General features: G+C 43.1%; 1 protein-coding gene across 1 annotated transcript in view; it reads left to right on the forward strand.

The window, feature by feature from the left end:
• The window catches only part of FNDC1 (fibronectin type III domain containing 1), a 63,907-nt gene that overhangs the window by 21,636 nt on the left and 27,540 nt on the right, over window positions 1-14,731 (forward strand). Inside the window, exons 2-9 of the mRNA XM_085055872.1 lie at window positions 2,955-3,164; window positions 3,551-3,649; window positions 5,477-5,591; window positions 6,703-6,890; window positions 7,551-7,658; window positions 9,851-10,039; window positions 10,826-13,177; window positions 14,092-14,213. Of these exons, the coding sequence (XP_084911998.1) occupies window positions 2,955-3,164; window positions 3,551-3,649; window positions 5,477-5,591; window positions 6,703-6,890; window positions 7,551-7,658; window positions 9,851-10,039; window positions 10,826-13,177; window positions 14,092-14,213 (3,383 nt within the window). The remainder of the gene's footprint in view (window positions 1-2,954; window positions 3,165-3,550; window positions 3,650-5,476; window positions 5,592-6,702; window positions 6,891-7,550; window positions 7,659-9,850; window positions 10,040-10,825; window positions 13,178-14,091; window positions 14,214-14,731) is intronic.

A 14,731-nucleotide genomic window follows, 5' to 3' on the forward strand; every position in this document is an offset into this window, starting at 1 on the left:
GAGGAAACCAGCATGATGTGCTTCCACTGCAGCCCAGAAAACTGTGGGCACCTAGGGGAGCATGGCTGGTCAAGGGGAGATGTCATTCCCCTCAGCTGGGGCTGGGATGCTCAGGAGAAATGCTGAGATCTGGGGATGTGGTGGTTACAAATGGCACATGGGCTCCAGTGAGAGGCTGAGGGAGTGGGGCTGGCCCAGTCTGACAAACAGGAGGACAGGGCAACATCGTTCAGCAGCCAGCTGCTTCTTGATGGGAGAGAGGAAGAAAGCCACTTGGTGGGAGCAGGGCACATGTAGCGTTGTAACGCTGGCAGCAGCTGCAAGTAGCTGTTTGGAAGGTTTGGGTTGGACATTAGGAAAATATATGAGCAGCAGTGTGGCCAGCAGGACCAGGGAAGGGATAATACCCTGTACTTGGACTGGTGAGGCCACACCTCAAGTTCTGTGTCCAGTTTTGGGCCCCTCATTACAAGAAAGACATTGAGGGGCTAGAGTGAATCCAGAGAAGGGCAACAAAGCTGGTGAAGGATCTGGAGCACAAGTCTTACAAAGGAGTGCTGTGGGAGCTGGAGTTGTTTAGCCTGGAGAAAAGGAGGCTCAGGGGAGACCTTGTTAGTCTCTACAACTGCTTGAAAGGAGGTTGTAGGGTGGTGGGAGGCAGTCTCTTCTCACATGTAGCAAGTGACAGAACAAGAGGAAATGGTCTCAAGTTGCCCAAGGGGAAGTTTAGATTGGATACTAGGAATTTTTTTTTCACTGGAAGGGCTGTCAAGCACTGGAACAGGCTACCCAGGGAAATGGTGGAGTTACCATCCCTGGAGGTACTTAAAAGACATGTAGATGTGGCACTTAGGGACACGGGTTAGTGGTGGACTTGGCAGTGCTGGGTTACAGGTTGAACTAACCTAAAAAGATTTTCCAACCTAAATGATTTCCATGATTGTATGATAAAAGCCTTCACCATAGGCAGCTGGTACAGCAGTGGAGCAGGTCCACAGGAAGGCTGTGACATCTTCATCCTGGGAGGTTTGAAAACTGAGCTAGGGAAAGCCAAGTCTGGCCTCATGCTGTGTTGGAGATAGTTCATCTTTGAGCAGGAGATTGAGAAAAGATGTCCAGGTGTCCACTCCAACTTGGATTTTGCCCTCTTTCAGTTCTCTGTGATGTTAGTGTGAATGAAGGCTGTGTGCCTATATGATTAGTAACTCACAGGCTTTTGAAATCTCTGTTGAGCAACTGCTCAGGAGAGCCAAAAAAAGAAACTGTTTGGGAATGGGTGGGTTTTTTAGTAGAGTATATGACTGAGAACATTCTTGGGAAAGTGCTCAGGGACCCTCATGAAAGCAACTGTATTTATTGTTAAGCAAAAAGCACTTATTGTTTGTCAAACACTTGGGACCATTTCCACTGCTGTGATCCAGGTAATATATACTGGTGTGGCAACAAAAAGTATCTGCAAAATCAGCTTAATTGGCTGATTAATCTGCTTTTATGGCTGTTTTGTTTTGCGGGGTGGTCAGGAGAAGCCAGAAGAGATAAGCTGCTGAAGTCCATGTGTTTAAACTGATGATCCATGTCTCTGTAGGCAAAATAAAAAGGCAAGGTTTAGCATGCTGAGCTGCTGCCCAATATTTCAGTAGAAAAGCAGAGTTCTCTGCAACTGTGCAGTTCTGTGCAAATGTTACACACCTCATCAGCACTGAAGCCTTGTATTTCTCACAGAGATTTCAAGCAGAGCTCTGCAAACAGCTTTGAGAGTTGCTATGATTCCTTCCAAATGGTAATTTAATAGAAAAATGTCTGTTGGGAGTGTCTAAGAAGACACAGCATTGTCAGCAGATCAAGAGCAATGAGCAGTTCAGTTATAGAAGGTGTCACCAAGTAGAAATACCGGGAAAATACCTATTTCTTACATATATATGGACATGCAGACATCAATACTTAAAGTAACAAATTTAAGTGCTGTAATGAATAAATATGAGCTCCTGAACTGGTGCTGGAGAGAAGACTTCAGTATTGCTCTGACAAGGGGCACTTTGGTGCATTTCTTTTGTTGTCTGTACAGGCATCTGACAGTTGTCTGCCCCAGTCTCTTGTTCTCTTGACATTGTTGTAATTTCAATGATTGGCACAGCCAGCGTGTGAAATGTAAAAGATAAGAGGGGAAAATCTCTATGAGAGCTCTCAGTGCTGGCTGATGCTACCAGACTCTTGCTGCTGTCAGTTCTGCTTGCAGCCTGCACAGTAACTGGAGATGCTGTTCAGGGAAACAAATTGGTTGCTTGAGGAATCCTTACATGAGTGTCACTTCTTAAAAGAATGCTGCCAACTTGTCAGCAAATGTAAAAAATATCCACCTTGCATGAGGTACCTTTTACAGTTCTGGATGCTCAAGGGATCATATAATGGGAATTTGGGAAGTCAGGAGTTGAGGCATGTGGAGAACAGACCTTTTAGATATGAGTCTTTTGAGGAGCAGAACCATTAGAGAGGAGTTTAGGAGAAAAGAACTTGCTTTTAGTAGTAAAACTGTTCTGTGCTTCATTTTACACTGAACTTTAGCCAAGAAAATAATGTACTGATGTGCCTGAATTAGGAAAAGGGGATTTAACAAAAGGAAAAGGAAAAGATTTAAACAGGAAAGCTACAAGACATCCCCAGTTTCTGGCAGGAGTCCTTATATTATGGCATGTTTTCACTTTCAGGGTCTTGCACTAGTCTGTCTGAAGGGCCTGGGAAAAGACACTGTTTGAGTATTGAACATCTCACTTGGAGAGCTTGTTATTACTGCAGTTTGGTTTTACAGAAATAAAATAAAAAAGCTATAAAGTTATGCCCTGTATTCTAATGTAAATAGATGTGCTTGCAGGAAACATATGTGGACTGCTGTGTGTGTCACGTGCTCCACAGTAACTGTTATGGGGCTTGTGTGTGTGTTTGCTTATTTTTTGAAGAGAGAGACATGCCAAGCAGACCTCTGAGAGTGCGTGCCCAGTCTCCAGATGGCAAGTTCCCTTTTCGGTGGAAGGCACCTTATGGAGCAGGCTTCAGAGGTCCACGCAGCAGATCCCAAGGTTATCCCCGTGGGTATGGAGAGAGCAGCCGAAGGATGAGCTATGCTCCGATGCCGCAAGAGCGACAAAACCAGGAAGCGAGAAAACTAGGTGAGTCGGATTTCCCTGACAGCACAACACTTAGCTAGCACATTTCTGCAATCCCCTGTGGCTGCTGGGTGAGCACAGATCGCATGTTGTCCTAGCTCTCAAAAACCCATCTTCCTGTAAATGAAAATACTTGTTATAATTGTGTCCTGTATCTTAGCAGAGGTAGGGTATTACCTAGAGAATAAGGTAGAAATTGCAGGAGAACTTGATGCTGTGTTAAAGAGACACCATGTGCAAGTTTGTCATATTAACAGCAGAGGGAAAGGGTGCAGAGAAAAGCCAAAGCTCAGATTCTCCTTGCATGTGGTGGGACCACTCTGAAATCCCTTATTTCTTTTCAACAAAAAAGGTTACAGGAAAGCTTCTCTTTTTCCCTGCATGCACAGCTTCTGAGTCAGTTCATGTGGTTTCACTGCCATCAAGGAGCTCACAAGGACGGAGCCAACCTGTCTATAGGTCACCTTTAACCAAAAGAAAAGTCACAGGTATGTTTCCTTCACATCTACTGTCATTGAGTGGAGACAAGTGGATGCAAAGAGAGAGCTTTGTGATTTTTACACTGGAAGTCTTTTGGTGCTGGAGCTACGAGGTTTTTCTCTCTGTGTTAAAGACCTTGATGGATGTCTCCAACTCTCTAACTCAAGCAAGATTAATAAAATAATACAACTCTGTAACATGTTTGGTTGAGTTTCTGAGGTTTTATTTGTTGGGGTTTTTCCCCTTAATCTGCTCCTCTCTGTCTATTGATAAATGTTATTCATTGCAGTAACTGCATGAGAAGACTTGATTAAGTCAAATCCAGGACCCTCAAAATTATGTGCCTTCTTTCTTCTCAGGTCTATAACCCCTTTTCTGAAGGGTTGGTTACCAGAAGTGTCAGCCTGGTCAGCAAAAGTTTTCACTTTCTTTTGGAAAGAAGGCATTACATGCTGCTGCCATGCTTAAAAAGAAAGAGTGAAATTCTGATTCGTCTCCATGCCAGTGTGCTTTTTCACCCCCTCACCCTGTGATGCGAATGGCATGGGAATAGCAAAGTATTAAGGATATTTTGATGGTGGCAGAACTGAGAACTGTGGTTGAACTGTATTGAAATCCCATCCCACACCTTTTCTGGAGAGGCGATGCCCATCTATTTCTCATGCTCACTTTCTTTCTTCAGGTGCTCCCATTGCAAAACTTTATAAATAGGTGTCCTAAGTCACTTGTGAGCAGTAGATGGGTCCTCTTGGCCATTTTTGTATAGCAGCTGTTTGGCTTGGAAAACCTGGAACTGTCTGAGAACCCTCTGCGTTAAAAACCTGATTTGAAGAGGGGAAATGTGCCTCCCTGCTGTCTGCCATCTGTGCAGGCAGTGCTGGGTTTCAGGCTAATGTGCCACTTGCTGAAGAGAAGGGCAATCTCTCCCCGAATTTCAGTCATACATGAGTAAGATCCCTAGAGAATGAGATCATCCTCCAGAGTTTACTGGTTCCTTTCTTTCCTGAGACATCAATAGTTTTTCCAGTGTTAACTTGTCTATAAAACTCTGGCTGGAAGGTCGTGCCTTGTACGTTCTGTGCGTTTGGGAGACTTGGAAATAGTTACTATTACATTAGTAAGGAAAAGTAATAAATCTTTCATTGGCCAGTAGATAGACTAGACTAAAACAACTCTGATGGACAGATAGAAAAGGGAGCCTCATTAAAAACCTCAAAATATCAAATTAGTTTCACTTAATTTTAAAATTTTTTAAAATATTTGCAAAAGGTATTCTGATAAGTCAAAACAGCCCACTTCAATGATTTTTTAAATTCCTTTTTTCCCTTGTGTACCGTAAAAAAATTAAAAGCTGAATTAAAACAACATGTTTGAAGCACTCAAAACCATAAAATATGCATGAATTCTCCCTTGTGAAACAATTTTTGAAGAGGGTTTTACTGCCCTTCAAAATGAAACCAAATTTTAAAATCTCAACAATTTCTGTAAGACAAAATTTCTGCTCTCCAGGTACCTCTAGCAGTGCATTTGCCAGAGATGATGAATATCAATATGTTAATGAAACATTTGCTGTTGAACATTTGGGGACCAATAGAATGTTGCAGGACTGTGGAATGTATAAGTACTCTGGTCTTGCAGGCACACAGCTAACAAAATAAATGATCTTTCCATGGAATACCATCAATAATCAATGTACTTGGTTTTCCACTCCCACCTGTATTTCTAATTCAACTGTGCTGTGTGAATATTATAGTGTCAGTTGAAGATATTTACTGTTTTTTTTAATGAGAATTCCAGTGTTGTTATCGATATGCAGTTTTGTTTTGCCATTTCAGAGGAGGAAGAGGTGGAGGTGGCACAAGACGTAACTGTTCGAGTTATGTCCTCTCAGTCTGTGCTTGTCACTTGGACAGACCCACTCTACGAAAAGCGGAAGGCTGCAGCAAATAGGTAGGTAGCCCCGTTTTTTTAAATGGGTACTGAAGGGGAACTGCTGCTAATGCTCTAGTGAATGCTTTTGCATTTATTTAATTGCTGTTGGTTATGAGAATAATTTAGCTTGCCTCCCAGTGCCCTGCTCATTAGCATTTAGAGATCTGGGTAAGTGCTGTACTCCAGGGTTTTACATCTCTTCTTCAATGTTGCCATCACCAGCTGGGGTATTTGGCAGTTCTGGTGTTGGTATATCACCATGGTCAGCAAATCCCCAAGTGTGCATGGGGAAAGAAGGAGTTGGGGACACGGCACAGTCCACAGAAATGAGGTGTTGAGCTGGAGTGTCATTGAGCTTTAAGATGACCATACTGTGGGTGAAGGAAGCATCACTGCAGTGGGAAAGATGCCCATCATTGCACCCTGCATCCTCTGACCCCCCAGAAACCCCATGTAGCTGATGTTGAGCAGGCAGGGCTCCTCTGAGTGAGAGTTTGGCTTGTAGCAGCATGCTGCAGCAGCTGCAGACCAAAACAAACAAGGAAATGGGCTGGAAACTGCCAAAGGTCTGAAAGCACTGGACTGTGTTGCTTAGCCTGGGAATGCTGCAGAGCTGTGCAAACTGGTGCTGAAATACCCTGAGAGTCACAGCAGGAAAACTAGTAATTTTAGATGTTTTCTGTTTCCTGGTGGAAGCAGTTACCTAGACAGATATGTGGGAACTGAGATGCTGGTCCTGCCCTGGGAGCAAGGCCTGCCAGCAGTCCAGCCATCCATGCTCATGGCCATGGAGCAGTGACATGGTGGTGTGGAGCCCCCCAGGACACCTGGCTCAGAAAATCCTGCACCTTTTCCCCAGGGAAGAGGGTGTTTTGAGTAAGAGACTTGAAAGACCAGTCCATCCCTTGGGGTGAAAGCAATCACACTCCATTAGAGGAAAGCGGAAATGTTTGTTTAAAATGTGTTGGTTAAAATATTTGTTGTTGTTGGTCCTTTGCTGTTTGCACTTTGGTGGGTTCCTCACTAAGCCCCAGCAGGCTACCTGAGTGCAAAGCATCCCTGTCCCTCCCAGTCTCTAATGCTAGGCTTCCACATGCAAACTTTAATTTTCCTGTGTTTCTGATCCCAGGCAGTATAATGTTCGCTATCGGGAAAAGGGGGAATCGGCCAGGTGGGATTACAAGCAGGTGTCCAACCGGCGGGCACTGGTGGAGAACCTGGTGCCAGACACCATGTATGAGTTTGCCATCCAAATCTTGGAGGGAGAAAAGGAAGGCAAATGGAGTGTGTCTGTTTACCAGCGGACCCCGGAGGCAGGTATGTTTTCAGAGGGTCCTTGGGGTAATACAAGTCTTAGGGCTTGAGCTGTGGAATAGGGCTGACTTGAGGGAAAGCCAGAATGAGACAAGTGATTCCTTGGGGCAGCAGAGGGTTGAGAATATGGGAAAGGCCTCAGTGCTGCTGCCTGCATCCCTGCAGTAATGACACATGCCAGGAGAGAACACAAATCCAGTCTTGTGGTGCAAAACAGGGGGAGATGGCTTGGGTATTTCTTTGGGATGGGCCAGCACCTTGGACCCCTGCAGTGAGATGTGCACCTTCCTTTGAGAAGATCAACCTGGCTTCCATCCTTTCTGTGGACAGCAAATTTAAATCCTCCCTCTACCATGGAGAAGCTGTCAGGCCCCTTTGGTACAGGGAAGTGGTCCATAACAACCAAATTACCGTGTTATTCCAGCTAAGCCACAATAGCCATCTTGTGCAGACCTCCTGTTCCTAAAAATGTGGAATAAAATTTCATTATGGTAGCCTGAGAGATGTGACAGAGGCAAGCATGGACCTGAGCCATGTGTACTCTTCAGATTTATCTTTGAAATAGTTTTAATATCTTTGAAATATGTGCTATTAGGAGATGGAGCAAAAGGTGTATGCTGTGTTGATTCTTACTTGCCTCTTCTGTGTATGGCTGTTTCCCAGCTCCTAACAGTGCACCTGAAAATCTGGATGTTTGGCCACTAAAGGGTAAACCAACCTCTGTAGCAGCATCGTGGGATGCTCTTCCAGAGAGCAAAGGAAAAGTCAAAGGTGAGTCATCACTGTTGGTTTCTAACTCCCTCAAGGAGCTGGAATTCTCAAAGTCAGACTGCTGCCCTGCAATAAGCTGGAACCTTTTCTGTGCCAGGATTTTTACACTTGATTAAACCCAAGCAGGATTTTCATGTTTCCAGCCCAGTGTCTCCACAGTGCCACTGAGAAGTCACCGTCATTGTCTGCCTGGGATGTCACAGAGCTTCCTGGGGTATCATGCATGCACATTTTACCTCTTCTTCTACTAATAAGCAGGTCAAAATAGGGCTCAAGAAGGAAGTTTCTAGAAGGATTTGTAAGAATTAGGTGAGGAAGAAAAAGCTGGTTAGTTGCCAAGAGAGTCGGTTTATGTTGTTTTTTAATTTGGGTTTGTCAGGGAAGCTTAAGAAGCAAGCATAAATCTGATTACAGCAGATATCATGCATAAATCATGTGTACTGTAGTGTTATTGTACATAGTCATAAAGATAATTTTCCAGTTGGCTATGTTTTTGCATGGAGTTAAAGAAAAAGCTCTTTCTGGGATTTTTTCTCCCCATTTCCCTCTGAAAATGAAGCTGATTTTTTAGCCTCCTGTTCTCCAGTGGTTGACAGGATTGTATTCTCAAATTACACGAGTTTTTGGAGGTCCCTTATCAGCACTGCAGTATCTCAGGATTTGAAAAGCCACTGGCCTGGAGGGAGGTACACCATGTCTGCAAGACATACTTTATGTGTTCTTCAGGGCAGTGGTGGAATTCCTTCCTCTTTTGAAGTCAGTAGAAGTCTTGCCAATTGCTTCAATGGAGCTGCAGTTGTGTCCAAGAATCATTATTTCTGTAAGTAGGGTCATGCAGGGACATTATCTGATATATCAAGTCTGCTCCTAGTTTTGACCAATCTGTAGCCCTTTGTGCAGTTTTGTCTGCACTGTTATTAGATGATTCATCCAAGGCAATCATTTTAAAGATACCTAATATTCAAGGGCTGAATGCTTATACATGTCTAATATATCATTGTTTTTTGATATGAAGTGTTACTGGAGAGGTCTTATTTTCAAACTAAATAAATGACAAGATATTTTTACTGGCTAAATAAAATCACTGAATTAGCATTTCACGGTCATTTTGATAGCATGTGGTAATCAGGAATTTTTGTCTTTTGATCCTTTTGTTTTTCAACCCTGTTCTTTTATATATTTATACCACACATTAAAATAATGGGAAAAAATATTCTCCAGTAGCCATTTGAGAGTTGTCAGAAGCTACACCAGTGTCTCTGCAATGAAAGCAGCTCCTGTGTAAAAAAATTAAAAGAAAAGATTCAAAGGTTACCCTGCCTTCTGATACACTGATTTATTTTTCAGCGGAGAATTAAATGTATTTGCATATAAAATATTGATGATGTTTTTCTCCTTGATTTTGATGAACTGTTAAAGGTTTATTTCTTAACACAATGGGCTCACTTTCAGAAAAAAACCCAACAACATTTCCTATTTTTGAAGATGCCCTTATGTTCTAGAGATTTCCCATTGTGGCACTGTGACTCCTGAGGTATTATTGTGGGGTTTTGTGCAGAGAGAGAAAGTTGGAAGCCCATGAAATTTCTTATCAAAACCTTGTATTTGTCTGATGCCTGTGCCTCATAGAGGATTTGGAAAGAAAACAGAGCGTGCTCGTGTCTGAGATCTCACCTGCACTCCTTGGGGGTGTAATGGGAAGATTCCTCTTCATGCCCAGAATTATTCCTATGGGGTGAAATTTCTCTCAGTACAGAAAGCTAAGACAGAGCACAGGTATCACAGTAATTCTAAACTCAGAGGTGAAAGCAGGGTGAGTTTCAAAGTGGCAACCAGACCTTGCCTTGCTGTCTCTGCTCTGGTGTTTGGCCTTGGCTCTGTTTAAGCACGGTGTGTCAGATTTTGATTTTGTTGGACAGACGTGATGTTGCTGCCCTTTGGCAAAATCTGCAGTGCTGATATTTTCTGGTAGAAGTATCTCTTCTGAATAAGAACAAATATTCAACTTACCTATGTATATATGTATTATTTCTCTCTCATGTCTTTATACTCCAGCTGTTGACTCGGCGTGCATTGCTAGTGTATTAATTTTAGTAATGCACGTTCTAATTCATCCTACCCATACAGTCTGTCCGCTGGAAACAGGACTGTTTTCAGTTTCCTCCTTCCAACCGTCTGCCAAATCATTTCAGAATACATTCTTTCATACGCCCCGGCTCTCAAGCCATTTGGAGCAAAGTCCATCACCTACTCTGGAGCTACAACATCAGCCATAATAGATGGTCTGCAGGCTGGGGAGCGCTATATTTTCAAAATTCGTGCAGCAAACAGGAGGGGACCGGGTCCTCAGTCAAAAGCCTTCAGTGTCGTCATCCCAGCAGGTGAGCACCAAGCCATGAACTCATGGTGTAGTTCACCCACTCTTGCCTTGGTCCCAGTTGTGTTAATTCTTACTGACTTAATTCCTCTGCACGCTGTCTAACCTGTGGGATTTTATTTCCTTAATATTATTTCTGCTTGCTCTTTTCATCACTATATTGTCCAGATAAGTGTTTGTGACTCTGCAGCATGTAAAAGGACATCTTTACGGACATTTTAACCTCTTAAATGCATGCCGTGCTCTATTTCCTGCATGACAATGCTATCTGCTCTTGTTACTCAAAGGCCAAAGAATGCAATGCTCTGGGTCTTTGGCTGCTCTATTCCTGACAGCTCCTGCTCTTGAAAGTCCCTTAGCGTCTTACTCAGATACTACTCCTTGTGTTTACTTCTTGCCAAAAAGTTACTGTTGTAGAGACAGAATATTTGCTAGGTTAGCTAAAAAAGTGGGCCACAGCCTTACATGGGATAATGCAGCACCATGCCATCAACATGACTAAATTCTGCTGAAGGTTTGGGTCCACTGAAAGGTTGTTGCAGTCCCTGATTTTAGGTATTTGATTTTAATTGGTCTAAGTTTCATCCAAGCTGCAGTAATTCCACATAGATAGCCTCCTACAACCCAAAAACTAGCTTGGCTGGACTCCAGAGCCTGGTTAATACAGAAATAATTATTGCCTTACATTCTCAGAAGTTGTTTTGCTCTTGCTACCTGGGTGGTTTCTTCTCTTGGTCAGTTTTTGTGTATCTTCTATTGTTGTGAATAAACACTTTTTTTTTGCCCCTAGCTGCTCATGAGGATTCAGTTGCTCAGCAAAAGGCAAATATTCAAGATAATTCAGAGGCTAAAAAGACTGGGAATGCTGGCTCATCTCCTTCTCAAAGTTCTTCTGTTTCTTCAAAAGCCCAGCCATCGCCTTCTTCTAAGCAGTCGTCTGTTCATTCACCTAGCATTAGTGATAAAAAGAGTCTTCTGTCTGAATATAAGAATAAAATCTTGACTCGAGGGGTCCCAAGTAAATCTCAGTTACCTTCTAGAAAGACAGAAGACCTGGAACCTGACCTCCAGTCCACTGAGGTGACAGATGATCACGATTCCTCCCAGGAAGCTACGACATCACCGCCAAAAGCCCAGGACCAGAGGAGGAATGTTAAACCTTTGTCCCCTAGTCGGCCAGTCCACCCTTTCCTTGCCTCAGGGAGGACCTCTGTTCGAACCCACACATCTGAGGTATCAAACCAGATGAGCACAGAGAAACGTGAGCCATCAGCACAGTTACCATCATCAGCACAACACTCTTCTGCCTCGTCTGTTCCCAGATACACAGACAATGAAACAAAGCAATTGAGGCAAAGCAACAATAATGTGCCTTCTAGGACCTCTTCCCATCCTCTGCCTGCCAAAAGTGATGGTCTTGCGAGTAATGTGGAAGGGAAGCCAGACCCTGTACTGGTGAAAATGTCTTCTAAAACTTCAGAGTCTGGTCGCCAGGCCTTGCCATCAAATCGGCAGTCTGCTGCCTCTCATGAGGGTGTCTTAGGCCATCGCAGTCGGTCTGGGTCTCTAGGTCATTCACATCAACCTGCTTCCAAATCAGCAGATTCCCATGCTCATGATAGCCATAATGAGTTTGACAGTGAAGAAGCAGAGGACAGAGCAGGACAGCCCAGTTCTAGGTCACAGCAAACAAGGCTACCCTCAGGCTCCAGTTCCCGCACATGGAAGGATTCAAAATTAGCAGCAGTCTCATCGAGGTCTTCTGTTTCTGGTTACAATTCACCTCACTCTCGCTCCTCTACCAGTGCCAAATCCAAGGGAAAGGATGCTGGTAATAATTACAGGGAGGACTCACAAGATGAAAACCCCTTATTTCCTTCTTTGCCCTCTTCCAGGCAGTCTTCTTCAGCAGTCTATTCCAAGAGAAGAAATCCTCAGGTCGATTCTGATTCTCACCCCAGAGAGACACATGGTGAAAAATCACCCCACTCTGACTCAGAAGAACAGCAAAGTCAAACAGCTGCTCCAGAAAAGCATTCTCTTTTGCATTCTTCTCCTTCCAAGCACAAACCTGAAGATCAGGGCAATCAAGAGGTAAAAGAAATGCTTGCTCGATCAAAACCAAGTGAGTCTTTGCCTAGAAAGACATTCTCGTCTCATCTTTCAGTTGAGAAGACCTCCCACTCAGAGCCTCCACAGAGGGCACAAACCAGTCCTTCCATACTGCATTCAAGGGGCCGGCGCCTCCCATCTCACGTCTCATCCCAAAGTAATGAAGAATTGCAGGAAGATGATGATGATGAGGATGGAACAGAGGGAAGTGACAGAGCAAGCAGGCGCTCTGTGTTTCCTAAAGAGGTGTCCTCTTCTAGGGGATTACCTGCATCTTTCTCTCAGGGAAGCTCATCTCGATCAAAGCAACAGCAGCCAAGTTCTCAGGTACCTTTCTACAAACCGAAACACACTCAACCAGACTCCAGTTCTGCCAGTGATGCAGCAAAAGATAACCAGTATAATCAAAGGCTGTCATCCAATTCAAGACAAGCTCGTCCTTCACTACCTGCTCGCTCAGGAGTTGCTACAAGAACAGCATCCCAAACAGAGAAAAAATATGGCCTTTTGCCCTCAAAATTGTCTAACACTGAACTTCTTCAAAAAGTTCCTTCCTCCTCCTCATCTAAATCTCATCAGTCAGTTTCTAATGAAGAGGACGATTATTACAGTGAATATGGTCAGAAAGAAATGGAAGAGAAACCCACATCTGTGGCAGCAAAATGGTCCCCTTCTGTTTCTAGAGGTAACAAAAATGTATATGAAGACACTACTAGCAATAAAAGAAAATCTATGGACACTCTTCTACCTCACAAAGTAAGTTCTGAAGAGGAAGAGATGGAAAAACCTTCAACATTAAAAGTGTCTTCTGAATCACCAAGAAACTCTGCCATAGCATCACGGATTACTCAGTCTTCTCACAAGCACACCCCATCTAAACCAAGCTTTGTCTGGCCACGTTCTGCATCTACCACCACACACACTGTTTCTCCAGCTGTTTCTTCCACTTTGTCTCCTCGACAGCGACTACTGAACTCCAGGCTAGGGAACCCTTCTCAGCGGCAATTTGTTAGACCTCCATTAAGACCAGGTATCCTGCCTTTGTTTTACTAATCTCACTAATCGTGTTTTTTCTAAGATCAGCAGTTAGATGAAAAGTCCTCCAGCTTTAAAATGGGAGTAGTCCTTGAGTAATACCATGGAGGATGAGATGTATGGCATGAAAAAAACCCCAGATTTCTATAGGGAGGTTATATAAGCATACTACTATCAAGTTAAGTAATAGCCAACAAGTGTTCAGGTTTTTTTTTTTTTTTTCAGTCTATATTTTTTTCCCCATTATATTTTTCTGGAGGCAAATCTCTGAGATAAGAAGTAAAAATTGCTGCCCTTTGGGAGCTGGGGGCCCTGCAGCTCAGTGCTACTGCTTCTCCACTTCTGACCTGAGTGTGCTTCTGTTTAGCAGTGGCTTTTCAGCTAGAGAAGGAGATTCCTTCCTTTTCCAGGTCAAAATAGTAGGTGTGGAGATAATTCCCATCCCCTCTCCTTTCAGTTTGTCATGACAGCTTTGTATACGGATAGGATTGAACAAGTGGTTGTGTTTAATAATAGTTTCTTCCCTTATCTTACTTCTGAAATGCTTACGAAGATCTCAAACATTTTAATGACTGTTGTGCCATCAAGAAATGTTGCCCTGCTTTCTTAAAAAAACAAAGGGAATAGAGACCAAATAATCATGATAGAGACAATAGAGACAAACCATGAATGTTTAATATCTTCAGAAAGAACAATATCACATTCTTGTGTCAGCTGCAGAAACCTGACAGTTTCACAACAATTGTTCCAAGAAGAAATGGAGTGCCTGGTTTGTGCAGTGTGGTGAGGGCTCTTTCTGTTCTCATTTATATTCAGATCAGCCAGAAAATACATCTACTTGCAGTTTAAAATAGGGCTTGTATGTTTCACAGCTTTCTTCAGAATAGTGTGTTTTCTTCCCTGTTTCAGGTTATAATGGCAGACCAAATCTTACAACGAAAAATGGAAATGGAAATGGAAAAGCAATCCCTGGTAATAATGGAAAACCAAGTGGACAGAAAGTAATCAATGGCCCTCAAGGAACAAAGTGGGTAGGGTGACCTTCTCTCCAAATTCAAGATGTTTTGGCCTTTTATTGTACCTGTATTTTCATTAGGAAAAGCAGTGTCCTCAGTCAATGCAGCTGTAAAGTGAAGCTATACTTTGTGGTTTAGTTCCCCTGTAATCTAATGAAAAATTCTGGGGTTTGTTATTTTAACATTTTAAATTTAAAGCCTGATTGGTTGAATTTTAAACTATAACATTACTCCTATAAAATTTAGAGAAACATTTTTTCATCAAAGTTGGTGAGATTTGTGCTCCCGAGTGACTCAGGGACTCCTGACAGAGCAGGCTCTCATCTGCTGTGCTGTGTGAGTGTAGACTGCCTGGGATAGGTGCTGTGAAAGACGTGTTCAGCAATGCTTCTCCAGACTCACACTCCAGGTAGAAGCTCCTGAGCAAGAGTTTTGAAATAAAAAGTGACTCCATAACTGTCATGATGCTTTAAATGCACTTATGTAGGTTTTGCCATTCTTACAGATGTGTTTCCAGAGGTATGTGCAGAACA

Source organism: Lichenostomus cassidix, chromosome 3 (assembly GCF_008360975.1).
Source record: "Lichenostomus cassidix isolate B80296 chromosome 3, HeHo_3.0, whole genome shotgun sequence".
NCBI lineage: Eukaryota > Metazoa > Chordata > Aves > Passeriformes > Meliphagidae > Lichenostomus > Lichenostomus cassidix.